This window comes from Dermacentor andersoni, chromosome 2, assembly GCF_023375885.2.
Source record: "Dermacentor andersoni chromosome 2, qqDerAnde1_hic_scaffold, whole genome shotgun sequence".
NCBI classification, from domain to species: Eukaryota; Metazoa; Arthropoda; class Arachnida; order Ixodida; family Ixodidae; genus Dermacentor; species Dermacentor andersoni.
The window spans coordinates 190,611,362-190,629,367 of NC_092815.1; the positions used below are offsets into that span (position 1 = coordinate 190,611,362).

Below are 18,006 nucleotides of genomic sequence, written 5' to 3' on the forward strand. Positions count from 1 at the left end.
CAACGGTTATTAATTCGACGAACATTATTAGGGTTATTCACGCACTTTCCGGGGGCTGCCTGCCTGGCATGTCTCAGACCCTTTTCCCGCCGACTTCAGTCAGTGGGTAGTCCATCGCTTTTGGGCATCCGGGAAGGAAGGTACGTCTGTGACAGTTCTGAGTACCGCATACTTCTTGGCCAACTCGAGAATCACTTGCGACGAAAGGTGGATGTCCTCGAGCTGCTGTAGCTAGTGCACAGACTCTGGTATCTCGTCGGATGCGTCGTTGGCTGTCGCTGGAGGAAGCCGTCTTAGGGGTTCAGCACTTACAATGTCCAAGAGAGGTTTTTCTCTAGTTTGTACTCGTATGCTCCCACCAACAGTGACCAACACTGCATTCTATCTAGTTGCAGTCCTGACGAGCACTGGACGATCTTCCCGAAACAGACCAACCAACGGCTTGTGGTCAGTGACCACCGTAAATGTTATCCGAAGTAAGCTTTAACGAAACTTGGAAACGCTGAAAACTAGCCATTCTCGCTTCAGCTCGGAATAGTTTACGTTTACTTTAGGTACTGTTCGAGAGCAAAATCCGATGGGTTTGTGCACATTCCCCACTCGGTGAAAAGAAACTGCGCCGATGCCGTTTGGCGACGCATCGCACTCGAGGCACAACGGCAGTCAGACGTCGAAGTGTACAAACATTCTGGCTTCACACAAAGGGTCGTTTGACTTCTGAAATGAATCTTGCTGTGCGAAGCCCCATTTCCAACGGCGCTCCTTGGTGAACAGGTTATAGAATGGGGACAGTAAACTGGCCGTGTTAGGAAGGACTTGCTGTAGTACGTGAGAAGGACAAAAATTGTGCAGCACTGCAAGACTGGAGAGCTTTAATATAGGTCTCCTAAGGCGTTACACAGAAAGTTCTTTCAGTGGACAATATGTGCAGTGAACGTTCGCTTTGTAATAAATTCTGGAACCTAAAGTATATTCAAGCACCGCTGTTAGGGTGATAAAATTTGCGAGGAACCTTTAACTTCTATAATAAAGGTTCGGATCGAAATTATGTACGTCTTTATGATCTAGCCAAGCACTTCTGCAGAAAACTAGATAAACGTGAACACTGTAAAAGCCACACTAGCCACTTGATAACCATAAGTTCAGGGTAACATATTGCTACATGCGTGTGGTATTTGATTATTTGAACGACGCGCGTGGGCGCCATCACTCGAGAAAAGAGGAGGAAGAACGAACTGGGCTCGCGCTGTGAATCTAACCGGTCAGCGCTACAACCGCTGCTGTAAATATAAACTATAAATAGTTGCTCGTTTTACTGACTCGTCCCTTCGTGTAACATTGTGGTGGAGGTGCGACGTAAGAGCGGAGCAAGAGGACGGGGCAGGGGTGTTTGGGAGCCGGGAAAACTGTGGGACGACGCGGCGGCTTTTGGCTACCTGGAAGCGGCGGCATTTTTTGACGATAGCGTCGATGGTAGAAACGCTTTTCTAGACGAGTAAATTGAAGGCGTCGTCCGCGATGCCTTTTAGGATATGGCCCACCTTGTCAACCGCGGTCATGTGCTCGTGGACTTTCCGGCAAAGCGCAAGCATCTCCTGTATGTAGGAGACATACGATTCGGTCGACGACTGGACACGTGTGGCAAGCTCTTTCCGCGCAGCCTGTTGGCGACCTGACAGGTTGCAAAATAGGTCGCGAAGCCGCTGTTTGAAGATGACCTAGCTGGAGAGCTCGATCTCATGGGTGCGAAACCAGACACGCGGTGTCTTGTCCAGATGAAAGATCACATTGGCAAGCAAAATAGTAGGGTCCCAGTGGTGGCATTGGCTAACACGCTCATACATCTAGTCATCGCCAGTCATCGCCATCCAGTCATCGCCAGAGCCAGTCGTCGACGTCAACGTCATTTTGGGCGCACAATATCCCAGGATCACGGAGACTAGGAACCGTAACGTACGTTGTGGTTGGCGCCGCAGGTGTAGGTGGCAACGGGGTGGTACCACCGGAAACCATGGCTGAGAACACGACGGTGCGGCCGCTTCGGAGCTCCATGGCGAGGAGCCTAACCTAATTTACTGAATAGTAAACATAGCGTAGGCCAGCACCCGCTACTCAAAGCTGAAAATTTCTTAATTTGGAAAAGACTCAACGTCAACCTATTTCCGACAGTTTATAGGCAAATTGTGATCTTATCGTAAACTAACGAATTCCCCTTATTAAGAGAGACAGGCAGCCAGCCATACGAACCTGATTTTCCAAGGGCGCCAATTTTTCATCTAGTTTACCCATCTTTGATAATGAAGTTCTTGCCGAAAACTTCACTCCACCTTTGGCATAACATTTGCGTTCGTGCCTCAAATTGGCTACCAACGTGCATTTGTTCTGTATTAATCAAATCATAACATGGCAACCTGTTAACATGGAAATCAATAGTAATGTACAAGGCAAAAAAATAGGCATATTCACTTTTATTGCCGGAGCCTCATAGTGAAAAACAACTATGTAATATGTTGTTCACTTCAGGTTTATATCGCTATTGAATAGGCTACAGACGCTGCCTCAAGATGCATTTGAGTGACTTTAACGTGCATAATAACACTTACGTTGGGCTAAAGCAAAGCCGACGAGCAGTGCGATCAACAGTGCAGCTGAGTACTGGAAACAGGATCGCATCTTGTGATCCTGAAAACGAGTATAAACACGTATCGTGTGAACACCTTTTTAACGGAATGCTTCCCGTCGAATGCCGACAAGTCATTATTGTTAAAGTACAATGTTGAAAAATAGGCAATAAATATACATTTTAATGCCTCTGGCATGAAATTATGAAGTCATTGCGCAGTGCCAGTCAATTCCTGTCTGTGGCTATGACAGACGCGTGTACTGCTGCCTATGTTATGATTCGTTAAATAATTTAGCAGATATTATTCCATACAGCCCGATCCAAATGAATTTTAAGGTTCCTGACAGCGCGAAACTCGGCCATCATTTTGTAAATAAACCAAGGATCAGTAAACCGTCTTTCACAAGTTGAACGTCGTCTATAGACCGACTCCTGGAGTTAAGTTGGAAAGAGACAGAGAAGGAAGTGAAGTCCAGCAAAGTTGGACTGCACCGTTTGCTAATCCACACATGGGGGGGTGAAGGAGGGAAAGAGATGCACACGAGTTTGTAAGGATCACCTGCTTAGGAGGGATATGGCGTATCTGTAATCTGGCACCAGTTTTCATCGGGTTCCTGTACTGTTGAGCACTCATGTCGTATTTTTCACCAATGACGAGTTAGATCAGGATCACGGAATGTGACCTTCGGCCATAGCTAGATCGCCCGGTCTTATAAAAGTGCACCGGCGAGTCTTGCACTGTCGTTTAAGCGAGGCCAGTGGCAAATTAAGTGCTCTCTTGTCTCCTCATATGTGCACTGAGTGCGCATAGGGAAAGTCAGCCATTCCAACGCAACATCAGCAAGAAATAGAAAATGTAACAACGGCTTACAGCCCAACAGTGTTGCGTCCCATCGTGATAGGTTTGACGCTAAGTGCAATCGTAACGACGAAAGTAGGCTCCTTTCTGGCTCCACTGTGGAGGCTTCTGTGGAGTATTTGAGGGACAGAGTATAATAATGCACGCACGATAGTGAAACTCTTCTTACAGTGCCCACCACTGACAATGGCGTAACGAGTGTCGGCGGTCCGGCGTGACCAACATCACCACCTATGTGGTTACCGAAGACTCAGGCCCACACTATGTTGCAAAGATACCAGATGGCGTTGTCAAGTTCCACATATGCAATGATTGTCTTCATTTACTGGTCTTCTCTTTACCCATTGCCTCGCACTACGCCGTTGTCGGCCACAACTGGCTAAACGGTGTGTGATGAGAAGATACCAGGATTTGAACAAAATATCATGACAAGATGTGACCCGAAATTTATATTTAGGCTCTCAGGGTGTGCTGTCGGCCAATTTTGAAGCATATTCGAATGCAATAAGTGCGCTGCCGTGTCATATATGTTCAATGACAGGCGCACAACGAGGAAGACATTCTTTCTACAAAATACCGCATCCGCTCAATATTCTTGATAGTGTCAAGAAAAACAGTTTAGTGAATAGCTTTAAAAAAGCTCAGACAAGAAGTGGAGGTTCCTAGCCCCCCTGATTCAGCAACAATAAAAACATTGTGGCTGCACGAAAAACGTGTGCAAAACCTAATTAAAATGTTTTTGGCTTTTCTATGGACACGGTGTATATGCAACTCAAAATTCTGGTAGAGACCTCTGTGGAAATATGGGTCACCAGGACATGTGATTTTTTTTATATTCATGAACACAGTAACATTAAGGCTGTCTAGTTATACCATAGAGGAAATTACATATAAAGTGGAGTAAGCACACTCTCTATCCGTGGAAAAGGCGATGTTGCAAAAGCGATTTCTTCAGCTGTTACACTAAAGGTGCACACTTTATCATTGAGAATGGCAGTACATGAAATCAAGCGATAGCTTTAGCGTAGCTCCAACATTGATATGACGGCTTATGGGGTAAAGCGTGTTCTTCCAAATTTTAGCATTAACAAGCGTTACGAAACAGCAAATGTTAACGTGCCGAACTATAATCGTACTTGAGGTTCTTTTTCCTTGTCGTAGTTTCAATGGCGGCTGTAAAAATGTAGGCAAGTGTGTCCTGTTTTTTAAAGCACCAACAATCCGAATAATAGCTAGTTATTCTGAATGGAACTAGGCTAAAATTGATGAAAAGTACAAGATTGTGAGTTCATGTATATGGATGCGAATTCGAAGACTCCTTGATGAAGGACTCTATGTATAGGGCTTCAAAATCCTACGTGCAAGCACTTGGTTCCAAGCGTGCATTCAATGCAGATGAAATGCTACAGAGAATGTTATACGGAGTGTACTTAAAGTATTTTCGATAGTTAACATTATCTCTTCTTATGCTCAAATTTTTTTGCATAGATCTTCAACCATGAGCAATGCGTGATAAATTTGTGTGCTTGGTGACATGTCTAGTACCAATTCTTGCACTGTTGAATTTATGGACACGTATTTATGGAGAGACAAATAAATGCTTTCGTCGCGTGCAATATTATGTTAACGGTAATAAACCTACGTTATGTAATACGTAATTTTCTATTTCAAAAAGTTCTGTTCTTCAAATCGGTGGTATGAAAGTGAAACACTAGTGTTGCCCGCATTCAAAACTACCTAGGCATGCGTCCGACAATAAGGAAATGTAATTAAGGAAAATATCGCAATGGGCTAGCTGGTTGTCATGAACTTAATGTAATACTTAGCAACAAGGAAAGTCGACAAGAAAACCAAAACGAAAGTACACATTCTTCGGACCCAGATGGTACAGCTGCTTTTTTTTAGAGGCTCTTGCTTCTGGTTCCTGAGTGGTTTCCACATACTTCACGGGCTTGCTAAAAAGTCTCAAACAATTTATTCACGGGCTTCAATATTCGTATTACATACACTATCGCAGATGCGTATCATGGTTCATCAAGTTGGACGCTTTATTTGTGCCAAGAAAACACCAATTACGATGTCGGTATTGATTATATCCGGACAGGTGGCCATTGAAATCACAACCTGGCAACGTTTAACGCTTGAACGTTATCTAGTGAGGCGAGGCTAGCAGTGCTATTGGAGGAATTAGAGGGCAGTAAATGGGTTATAATAGGGCTCAGTGAAGTTAGGAGGACAAATGAAGCATATACAGTGCCAAAAAGCGGGCACATCCTTTGCTGCCGTGGCTTAGCCGAGACGATAACTAGGAGTCGGATTCCTGATTAATAAGGATATAGCTGGTTACATACAGGGATTCTATAGCATTAACGAGGGTAGCAGGTCTTGTCGTGAAACTTAATAAGAAGTACAAATTGAAGGTCGTACAGGTCTCCGCCCCTACGTCCAGCCATGATGACCAGGAAGTCGAAAGCCTCTATGAAGACGTGGAATCGGCGATGGGTAAAGTCAAAACGAAATACACTATACTGATGGGTGACTTCAATGCCAAGGTAGGCAAGAAGCAGGCTGGAGACAAGTCAGTGGGGGAATATGGCATAGGCACTAGGAATAGCAGCGGATAATTATTAGTAGACTTAGCAGAACAGAATAATATGTGGATAATGAATACCTTCTTCCGCAAGCGGGATAACCGAAAGTGGACGCGGAGGAGCCCGAATGATGAGACAAGAAATGAAATAGACTTTATACTCTGCGCTAACCGTGGTATCATATGAGATGTGGACGTGCTCGGCAAGATGCGCTGCAGTGACCATAGGATGGTAAGAACTCGAATTAGCCTAGACTTGAGGAGGGAACGGAAGAAACTGCTACATCAGAAGCCGATGAATAAGTAAGCGGTAAGAGGGAAAATAGAGGAATTCCGGATCAAGCTACAGAACAGGTATTCGGCTCTAACTCAGGAAGGGGACCTTAGTGTTGAGACAATGAACGACAATCTTATGGGCATCATTAAGGAGCGTGCAATAGAAGTCGGTGGTAACTCCGTTAGAAAGGATACCAGTAAGCTATCGCAGGAGACGAAAGATCTGATCAAGAAACGCCAATGTATGAAAGCCTCTAACTTTACAGCTAGAATAGAACTGGCAGAAATTTCGAAGTTTATCAACAACCATAAGACAGCTGACATGAGGAGGTATAATATGGATAGAATTGAACATGCTCTCAGGAACGGAGGAAGCCTAAAAGCAGTGAAGAAGAAACTAGAAATTGACGACAATCAGATGTATGCGTTAAGAGACAAAGCCGGCAATATCGTTATTAATATGGATGAGATAGTTCAAGTGGCTGAGGAGTTCTATAGAGATTTATACAGTACCAGTGGCACCCAGGACGATAATAGAAGAGAGAATAATCTAGAGGAACTTGAAATCCCACAAGTAACGCCGGAAGAAAGGAAGGCAGCTGGGGAGGATCACGTAACAGCAGATTTGTTGAAGGATGGCGGGCAGATTGTTCTAGAAAAACTGGCCACCCTGTATACGCAATGCCTCATGACCTCGAGCGTACCGGAATCTTGGAAGAACGCTAACATAATCCTAATCCATAAGAAAGGGGACGCCAAAGACTTGAAAAATTATAGACCGATCAGCTTACTGTCCGTTGCCTACGAAGTATTTACTCACCCGCCGTGGTTGCTCAGTGGCTATGGTGTTGGACTGCTGAGCACGAGGTCGCGGGATCGAATCCTGGCTACGGCGGCCGCATTTCGGTGGGGGCGAAATGCGAATACACCCGTGTACTTAGATTTAGGTGCACGTTAAAGAACCCTAGGTGGTCGAAATTCCCGGAGCCCTCCACTACGGCGTGCCTCATAATCAGAAAGTGGTTTTGGCACGTAAAACCCCGTAATTAAAAAAAAAGTATTTACTAAGGTAATCGCAAATAGAATCAGGAACACCTTAGACTACTGCCAACCGAAGGACCAGGCAGGATTCCGTAAAGGCTACTCAACAATATACCATATTCACACTATCAATCAGGTGATAGAGAAATGTGCGGAATATAACCAGCCCTTATAAATAGCTTTCATTGATTACGAGAAAGCGTTTGATTCAGTCGAAACCTCAGCAGTCATGGAGGCATTACGGAATCAGGGTGTAGACGAGCCGTATGTAAGAATACTGAAAGATATATATAGCGGCTCCACAGGCACCGCAGTCCTCCACAAAGAAAGCAACAAAATCTCATTAAAGAAAGGAGTCAGGCAGGGAGATACGATCTCTCGAATGCTATTCACAGCGTGTTTACAGGAGGTATTAAGAGGCCTGGATTGGGAAGAATTATGGATAAGAGTTAACGGAGAATACCTTAGTAACTTGCGCTTCGCTGATGATATTGCCTTGCTTAGTAACTCGGGGGACCTATTGCAATGCATGCTCACTGACCTAGGGAGGCAAAGCAGAAGGGTGCAGAAAACTGCACCCTTCTGCTTGCCTCTCAGGTCAGTGAGCATGCATTAATGCAGAAATCTGGATTAATCATTAATCTGCAGAAAACTAAAGTAATGTTTAGCAGTCTCGCAAGAGAACAGCAGTTTACGATAGGTAGTGACGCACTAGAAGTGGTAAGGGAATACATCTACTTAGGGCAAGTAGTGACCGCGGCTCCGGATCATGAGACTGAAATAATCAGAAGAATAACAACGGGCTGGGGTGTGTTTGGCAGATATTCTCAGATCATGAACAGCAGGTTGCCATTATCCCTCAAGAGAAAAGTGTATAACAGCTGTGTCTTACCAGTACTCTAAAATTATGGGGCTTTACGTGCCAAAACCACTTTCTGATTATGAGGCACGCCGTAGTGGAGGACTCCGGAAATTTCGACCACTTGCGGTTCTTTAACGTGCACCTAAATCTAAGTACACGGGTGTTTTCGCATTTCGCCCCCATCGAAGTGCGGCCGCCGTGGCCGGGATTCGATCCCGCGACCTTGTGTTCAGCAGCCCAACACCATAGCCACTGAGCAACCACGGCGGGTACCAGTACTCACGTACGGGGCCGAAATCTGGAGGCTTACGAAAAGTGTTCTACTTAAATTGAGGACGACGCAACGGGCTACGGAAAGAATAATGATAGGTGGAACTTTAAGGGATAAGAAAAGAGCAGATTTGGTGAGGGAACAAACGCGAGTTAATGACAGTTGAAATCAAGAAAAAGAAATGGGCATGGGCAGGAAATTAATGAGGAGGGAAGATAACCGATGGTCATTAAGGGTTACGGACTGTATTCCAAGGGAAGGGAAGCTTAGCAGGGGGCGGCAGAAAGTTAGGAGGGCGGATGGGATTAAGAAGTTTGCAGGGACGACAATTAGTACATGACCAGGGTAGTTGGAGAAGTATGGGAGAGGCCTTTACCGTGCAGTGGGCGTAACCAGGCTGATGATGATGATTGATTATATCTATTTCAGGAATTTTCGCGGTGGCCCACTAACATAGGATAACCTTATCCCACGCCATACTGGAGTAAATTTCAATACTCTGTTTCTTAAAAACACATTTGACGCGAAAGCGTCAAGTGGCTCACTGAGCAAAAAGGCCGGCATCCTGTGGCTGTAGCAGCGAAGCAGCACCTAAATTGCCATTGACTGCGACGGCACGTTAAGAGCGCCCCTTGACGGAGTTCCCATTGGCCGCGACGCCAAGGCATGGGCGTGCCTCCGAACAGTGGGCGAAAGGGAACACCAGCTGCTTCTATGGCGCGCCATGTGTTGCGTCAAGGGAGAGGGCATAGCCGCAACGCCAAATCGCCGTCGCTCTCGGAAGCCTGTGTTATACGCACGTTATTGCCCTCTAAAAACAGTTTACACCGTTTAGGGTATATATTTGCCACACAACAATAATCGTCATCTGTCTTGCCCGCATTTCCTATCTTGAAAACGCTGCGCTCATTACTTTCCTGTCGAGAATGTTCTGTCATGCGCATAACGCGCATGCCGTTCGTGACTTGGAAGTATGGGCTCGCAGCGTTAAAGAAAGGAAATGCGGATAAGACAGATGACAATTATGGTTGTATGGCAAATATACACGTGCAACTGTTTTAGAGTCTAAATGAGTTTACACCCTTTGGGTTGTATTTTGTCCGCAAACAATATTCGTCATCTGTCTTGCACACATTTCCTTTCTTTGACACTGCGAGCCGGGTACTTCCTACACTCGTAGGCTAAGTTACACCCCTTGGGGTGTATCGCTGCCACACAACGATAATCGTCATCTGCCTTGCTTGCGTTTCCTTTCTTGAAAACGCCGCGCCCGCTACTTTCCTGTCGGGAATGCTATGTCATGCTCGTAACGCGCATGCCTTTCGTTACTGGAAAGTACTGGGCTCGCCGCGTTAAAGAAAGGAAATGTGGACAAGACAGGTGACGATTATCGTTGTGGCAAAAGGGTGTAAGTTTGCTTAAGAGTGTAGTCACGAACGGCCTGCGTGTTACCAACTTGACACAGCATTCTCGACAAGAAAGTAGCGAGCGCCGAGTATTCAAAAGAGAAGACGCAAGCAAGGCAGATGACGAATATTGCCGTGGGACGAGATGAGCGCCAAAGGGTGTAAACTTTTTTTTTAGAGTGCATGTTCCCAGTCCGCGCAAGCTCTCGCCGGCATTCTAACTGCACCTCGCTAAGGCGAAATAAAAACAAGACAATGGTCTCAACGCGCTAGCTTGCGCACGAGGAGTTCATAACTCTAGGGACCGCTCAGCGGCGTACAATTGGACATTATAGCTTCCGCATTCGCAACTCCTATAAAGTGCTTTTGTGTCCTCCGTATTTATTTTCGTAGCTACACGTTCTGGGCAGGGCTTGGTTAGGCAACATCGTTATGACGTGATAACCCGATACGTATGTGGTTGAGACAATGGATTTTCTGTATTGATGCAACAGCCCCTACTTGCTGTTAAGAGCAGACCTGTTTTATACAGAGGGAAAATATTTTTCATATGTCTTGACAGAAATTTAATTATCTGTCCGTGTAGTAAATTATGCTTGGTTGCGTGCCATCGCATTGTTCGTAGGAATATGTTCTGCGACCAAGGATTAAATGTCTCACATCTATCGGCAAGAACAAATCATAATCATCTACAATAAAGCGATTACTTCGTCCTCTAACCGTGAGGCTGTTCTGGCACTCCTGGCACATCTTGTAACAGCGTATCGGGGCACAATCTGTCGCCAGTTCTAGCGAGTTCCTTCAGCAAAAACGACATCTTTCTTGAGCTTTTCTTTGATAGTTGTGGATGTTGAGATATTTCAGCTTTTTTTGGCGAATTTGCAAATCGCTGCTGTGCACCTTACGTGTGTAACAACCATTTCGCAGGAATTGACCAATGCACTAGCATTTGCAAACAACACGATGGCTGGTTTAAAAAAAAAAACAGAAGCAGAAGTAAATCGCTGACCGTCATACATGAAAACGCAAGAAGGTGATAATGAAATAGGTTTCATATAAATGTTATCGCAATATAGTAAAAGAAAATGTATTACAAAGGTATGCCATGACCTCTACGATGTCATTCACGGCGCAACTAACGTCAAGGAGTGCGCTATTTTTCCAGTATTGAAATGACAGTAAAGTTCAGAGTGAGGGCGCTCAGCCTTTAGCATAATTGAAGTAGGCGCATCCTCAAGGCTCGCAAATGAAACTATGCTCACGTGAATGATGATCAGCATTATTTCTACGGAAGCCTTCGCGAAAGTCTTCGCGAAAGTCTTTATTAAACGGCGCGTTCCGACCAGTTACCTACGCACGTCTTTATGAGTAACGGGGTCAGAGTGCGTTGCCACAAAAAAATAAAGTGACAGCATCTACAGATTTAGCGTACTGCATACTTACGTTGATCCACAGGACTTGTACGAACTCAGTCACCGCGAATCCTAAAGGCGCTTGTCGCTTCGCTGGATCGCGGCCGCAGGTCAACAAGTTGGCCGCGTGCTTTTATGGCAGCGGAACGTTATGCGCATGCGCCTTGGAAAAGAAAACGTAGAGGACCCGCGATTGGGCACCGCTGTCTCGAAAAAGCGTAGGAGTGTCCGGCCAACTAACGATAATGGAAAGAACAAGATAGGCGCGCGTCACTGTGGTCGGCGCGTATACAATCGCCGCCGCGAAGGGACTCTAGCTTTGCGATTGCTGCCGTCCAAGCCCTCCTCTCCCACGCCGCGCTGGTGGTCGCAGCCCCCTCGCCGTGCTATACAGCACACGTTTCGCACGAGGCCAACAAGACAAGCGTACGCAAGTGTGCGACACGGGTTTTGTTATCTTCGCACGTGCCGGGGCCACTGGCTAGAGCGCTCCACTGCATAATTTGCTCAAGTGCGGAGAAAAATAATTGTCGCAATCCGGGAAGCTCGCGAACTACCAGCGTCCGCCTCGCAAGTGTCGCAGAACGCTCTTCGTTGCGAAGCTGAACGTTTCTCAACGTATTGATCTCACGTTAGTGGTAGCTCAAGCTGGTATCACGAAATCGCTTCCTTACGTGTCTTACGAAATTTCTTGTTTTCGAAACTATTCGTATAGTTAGGATTCCTCTCAATGCATTATTTATGTGATGTCTGCCTGAAGGCCAATTCATTCTGTTGTTGGTTTTCCTTAAAGGGCGCCTCACCAGGCCACATATAAGATTTGCGTTATACGCTGCAAGTTGTTACTTACGTGCCCTCGAAGGCGTAACCCACCACAAGAACTTTTGAAATTAGGTCATTAACAGCAGAACTGTAAATAGTTGATGTGCCGTGAACCCGTGATTTCAGGAGGCAAGCGTCACCGCCAACATGGACACTCTCTACGCTTGCCCCGTCTCGCATACGAAAGTGAAATTTGTTTCCTTCGGTGCCCCATGCCGGAGCCGGAGGTTTGCATGACAAACACGTCACGGGTCCCGCCTTCTTTTTTTTTTATATGCGTAAACATTTCTGTGGTTACCCAACGAGAAAACTTTCCGTCCGTCCCTTCTTCGCGTAAGACGATCGCTTTCAAGGTAGAGCCAGCCAGCCGTAGAAGAAGACGACGACGAACGCGCGAGCAGTGGCACGAAAATTTAGGGGTGGGCCAACGTGAAATTTGGCGGTGAGCCAAGTTGAAATTAGGGTGTTGCCCTATTTGAGATTTTGGGATGGTCCAATGTCCAATGTCCTTCGAGTTATGAACGCCTCGCGGGCGAGCGAGCGCGTTGAGACGCTTGGCGCATTTTCACTGGGCCTAACCGAGGCGCAGTCAGAACGCAGGCGAGAGCTTGTGTGGACAATGAACGCACGCGTAACACAGGCTTGCAAGAGCGGCAGCGAGGGTGACATGGCATCACAGCGATTCACTCTCCTCACGCGCTACTGCGGTAGCTGGTGTTCGACCGCTCTGCTCCGTCGAGGCACGCTCGTGCCCGGCGTCCCGGTTCAATTTCTGCGCTTGCATTGAAGGGGCCGCACGCGGCGAGAAAATCTGACAGTTGTCTACTAAAGCCTAAGCATTCTTTGCACACCGAAAAGGCCATGGGCGGACGCGCATAAGCTAGGAAATGCAAGTAAGCAACACTAAACAAGAGCCATGTCACAACTGAGCGAAACAATGCTTGCGCTTTAGTATAGAATTCTCAGAATGTCTGTGGTTTCTTTCTTTCTTTTTACATAGTGAAAATACAACATTAGAGGCTGTCGCCTACACCATCAATTCATGACCTCGTACACAGGAAGGGACGATATAGAGAAGATGCGACCGTTTCGTAAGCGAAATATACAGACAGTTCGCACGACAAAACGTGGCACGATTGCGTCGACGCTTGCTGGCGATGCTTTGGTTACAGAACCTTTTCGCGGGGTAGTCTGCTTTAGCGCAAAACTATGGTGCGTTCGGCGGCCCGCCACACGTTGCCTCGTCGATTGCTACTGAAATGAACCATTACCGCGCCGAATACTCTGTGCAGTCAGCTGTCAGAAATGGAACTGGGTGTGCGCTAACGCACTGTGCTCCATTCATGCTGCCAAATCGGGAGCGGCAGAGGAAACACCTGCGCAGCAGTTGGTTGCAAAAATAGCGGCTGGCACGTGAAGGAATGTAATGAATCGGCGTGACAAGTCCAAGGATCCCTGCTACATAAGGACGGTCTGTGTTGCCGGCCCTTCGCTATGCACGGCTTTCCTCGGAGATAAAAGAAATTCACTTTTCCACCAGCGTTCTATCGCTAACGTCCAAAGAAAGGATTTCAGCCTCGGAAGGTCGGCACGAGTGCGTGGCGCTCCTAGCACATTGACAAACGTATTAGTGCGAATTTGAAGGTAATTGTGCCGCGTCCTAGTATAGTAGGTTTCTCGCTCGTTATCTACACGCATACACTCCAAGTTACACTCAAACTTAGGCCCGCTCAGCGACCACGCATCAACAATAAATTAGTGAGCGCACGCTTCAGTCAATGCGCCGAAGCATCGATGACGGTCTACAGCGACAGCACAGATATGTGGGAAGCTGAACGTTTCGGTACGTTCCACTGAGAAAATGACTAGGGATAATTCGCGTTTGCTACAAGATATTAGAGAGTACAGAACGTTCCAAGCCTTGTGCGCAGCTATAACAAACCCATCGCAACCGAGCACACCCGCGAGCGAAACAATCAGATAGTGATCCCACCGAGCAACCTCACGGAGTCAGAATCCTGACAAGCTGCTGCTTCGAAGCGATTGGCAAATTAAGAACGAAGAGAAAAGACATTTATCCTGATTTACTTGAAAATCAGAAAGTCTCGGCAGCAGTTGGAACATATTTCGAGCCTCGTTCTACAAGCAGCATGGGAGCTGCTCGAGCCGTTCAGGCAAGGCGTAACGACCACCAAAAGCACTTACATATCCTCTGCAGCTCGGGCCAAAACTTCGTGTCGTCCACCCAGTCACCGTATACGATATCCACCTAAACATAGCTTTACTGAGCCGCAATGGGCGTCGTGCACATCCGTTATAGATACGGAGGCAAGCAATCGACGCGTCACCACGTGATCAAACATGCCGGCGGCCGCGGGATCACCGTGAAAAGTGTCTTTATTGGCAAGAAAAATGGCACTACGTCTCTAGACATCGCGTCTCGTGACGCCTTAAGCTACATCATTCGCATCATTCTACAGTGATTTTTGCGCGGTGCACAGTGGCTGGAGTGTCACCCACTTTGATGAGAAACTTATCCTTACCACCCTTCTTAAGCTTCCAAAGGGGAATGTGCATTTCAGTCAAATGGTTGCCACTGCAAGTATGAACAGTACATGAGATTGTCATTGTGCCCGCTATTCTGAACTATGCACATTTCGTCAGTGTTTCGTTGCTGTTACAGGGTTCGCCATAACCTTCATAATTTGATAATCAACTTCTGTTATGTCTCCATGTTGCGATAATAAAAAGAAAGATCCGAGGACACCTAAGCACTTCTTGCAGGTTGTGAATGCGGAAGCATTAATGTCCAATTGAACGCCGCTGAGCGGTCATTCGAGTTTTGCGCTGCGAGTAATGTTTGCGTTAATGCTCGTTTTGTCTGCCTTGTGTTGGGAGTTGACGATGGTGTATTCCGCTGCTTGCCTCTTCGCTCGTTTAGCTGTGTTTTTACGCTCCCTTACTTCGTCTGCAGTGTACTGGCGTAGACGGCCACGTTTCGCTACTACCTGAAGTTGCGGCCACCAACAGTGTAGATGCTTGAGAACTCCATAGCGGTACCTGCTGCCCGAGCCAGCAAGCGCGAGTTCCGAGTGCTCCGAATGCGCGAGGCACCGCGCACTCTTGACGTGGCGTTGGAGCCAATGGGAAGGTATGTGCCGCTGTAACTGCTACAGAAACCACCGGCTTTTTCGCTCAATGGACCATTTTACGCTTTCGCATCAATAGCATGAAGGAAAGTTGTGAACAAGGCTCTGATGTGGGAGCCGAAACATCTCATATTTTTTCTTTCTTTTTATGGTTGGTGTCCAGCATTCAACTGCTTACTATTATTCTTTGCATTCATCTAGGCCTAAAGAAGCAAAACTCATACACTTCCATTTTTTCAAGGACGTCACTACTAGTGGAGGGTATTCTTCTGGGTTTGAATAATATATTCAGAGATTTCCAGTAAATATTTAGTTCTCATGAACAGTACCTAATTATAGCCTATGCGGTTATTCAACAACAATGTAGGCTTCATCAACTTCTGACACACTTGGTCTTGGCCAACTTCAGAGCTGGCAAATTTAACCATGCAGTCACCCCGCTCCGTAAGCTTTGACCCCTCCGCGTACTGTTAGGATCGGCCTGCAGCTAAGCTATTTCAGCCCGCTGCAGGTGCGTCGATCAATCCGGGGTGGTGGCGCCCTTCAGAGAACCAGCGAGGACAGCGCTAACCACCCGTGAACTTCCTTTGGAGAACTGGGGGCTGCGGCAGCTCTGGAATGTAGAGGCGCCGGCTGGGTTCGGGCGTGACCACCTGACTACGGGGAAGCAGGACAATGGATACCACGACGACTGCGCTGCAAAGGGCGTCTGCCCTCGGAGAGAGCACTGAAACGTGTGCGGCATGTGTGTGTGTAAAACCCCTACCCCCTTCTCACAAAGGCGACCACGAGGACTTTCTACGAATTGACTGGTCGAACGTTTTCCTCACCTAGGGATCTAGAGAACACGAAGTGGATATAACGGGTCGGCGGCTAGGGGGTGCTCGTCGTCGTGCTCGTCGTCGTGCTCGCCGTCGTCTCTTTGCTCGAGATGTACTCGTGAGCTGTGTGCTCATTTGCTGTATGCTTCGTCTTGAGGGCTCCATTTGGGAGTCACGCTAGACTGTGTAAATGTATCTCATGTTCAACTGTAAATAATGTAAATAAATCCTGCTCGCTTAGTCCTGTCGCCCCAAGTTCCTCCGATCGTCCTACAAGCCCGACTCCATATCTTACAAATGGTGGCAGCGGCGAGATCGTCTCCAAATCTTACAGTACCTAGACACTGTACTCATCGCAATTAGGTTTCAACATAGGGCCCGCACGGCTGCGCCATACGCAATAGCCACCGGAGTTGAGCGCTTCCTTTTGTTCCCTCCGGCCGGTGCCTTGCACGCGGGCGAAAATGGCTTTCAAAATAGGGCCCGTGAGGCCGCCCTATGCTGTTGGAACCTCGGCGCTGACACCCGTTGTTGCAAATGGGTCGCAAGCCCCAAGGGTAGCGTTGGCCTGGCGGCCTGGGGCACAACTGGAAGCATCCGAAGGTCCTGGCAAAGCATGAGTCGACTGCTAACAGAACAACTTGTTTATTCTAGCATCGCAAAAGAGCGGGCGGTCAGGTCGACCGAAGTGGAGAGACGGGAGAGCACGTTACTCGACAGAAGAAATCGGAGCCTCTCTCGGCGTCCGGGAGCAGCTGCTCTTATACTCTCGGAGTCGAGGGGAAGAAGGAACGCCTCGTCAGAGGCGCACGTTATGCGCGGCACGGACAGGCTGAGAGACACGTTGGGACGAGTGTAGTGACGCATCCGCCGGGCCGGCGCCGGTCAGACCTCCTCGCTTCACACTTGGGGAGCTCCTCTCCCCGGCTGCCGCGCTTTTTTAGCGTGTGCCTGGACGCGCTTGGCGGGGAGGCGTATCGGCGGCGCTGAACGGGCCAAAATGTCCGCCGCTTTGAACGAAGCCCCGGCGTCCGTTGTATCCGCGCCGGCTATAACGCGCGTTGTAGGCGAAACGTAACAATGCGCATAGACGCCGGAGTAGAAAGCGCTCTCCCCTCACACCCCTCTCCCCGGTGCTTTGGCCGCGACGGAAGAGGGCGCGCTTCCTCCTCACTTTCTTCCCTTGTACGCGTGAGATTGAACCACTATCGCGGTCTCACCCTCGCACGCTTTCACTCGCACATTGGCGTCGGTGTTAACGCCCTTGGATTTCGTACGACGGAACATCATGGCGACGAACATCATGGCCTATTGTTTCACAGTGGGCCATGCCTATTCTGGAGGATTGGTGAAGAGCGGGCACATCCTCCAGAGGCACATAACATATGGCTAAATCAAAGAAAATGTGAAGCATAATTCTATTAAGAAATTAATGTGTTTTAGAGATATCTGTGAGCCGGCAGTATATGCTAAGGTTTTATGTAGGGATTGCACTGGGACATGCGCATTGAGCAGCACTGGCCGAGAACGGGTAAAGACCTAGTGGCATATGCTCGATGGCAAAATAATGAAAATAAAAGAAATCGAAGAATAGGTCCAATACATTTCACCATTTCGTGAACACATGTGAGCCGACATTACATGCTCAGGTATATCTACGAAGTTACTTTTGTTGCGATAGCAATCATCTGGCCGCTCGAAGCAAATTTGCGCCAACGCCGCCGACGTCTGTGTCGCCGTGAGGCTTCGCATATACGCATATTTAGGTATGTGTAGGCTATGCGCTTATCCATGCCGTATATGCAGGTTAAATTCACTAATCACTAAGGTCACTTTCATACCAGGTGCTTCTTGACCAAAACATGCCTCAGAAG

General features: G+C 47.5%; 1 protein-coding gene across 3 annotated transcripts in view; it reads right to left on the reverse strand.

Annotated features, from left to right (window-relative positions):
• Positions 1-18,006, reverse strand: part of LOC126540307 (uncharacterized) — a 73,751-nt gene that overhangs the window by 850 nt on the left and 54,895 nt on the right. For 2 of the 3 annotated variants that reach the window (XM_055075948.1, XM_072286605.1), the window contains exon 3: positions 2,604-2,682. In XM_055075948.1, coding sequence (XP_054931923.1) covers positions 2,637-2,682 — 46 coding nt within the window. In that variant the 3' untranslated portion in view covers positions 2,604-2,636. Of the gene's footprint in view, positions 1-2,603; positions 2,683-11,371; positions 11,628-18,006 lie in introns of those variants that run through there. The other variant, XR_008614480.1, reaches the window with a different exon arrangement.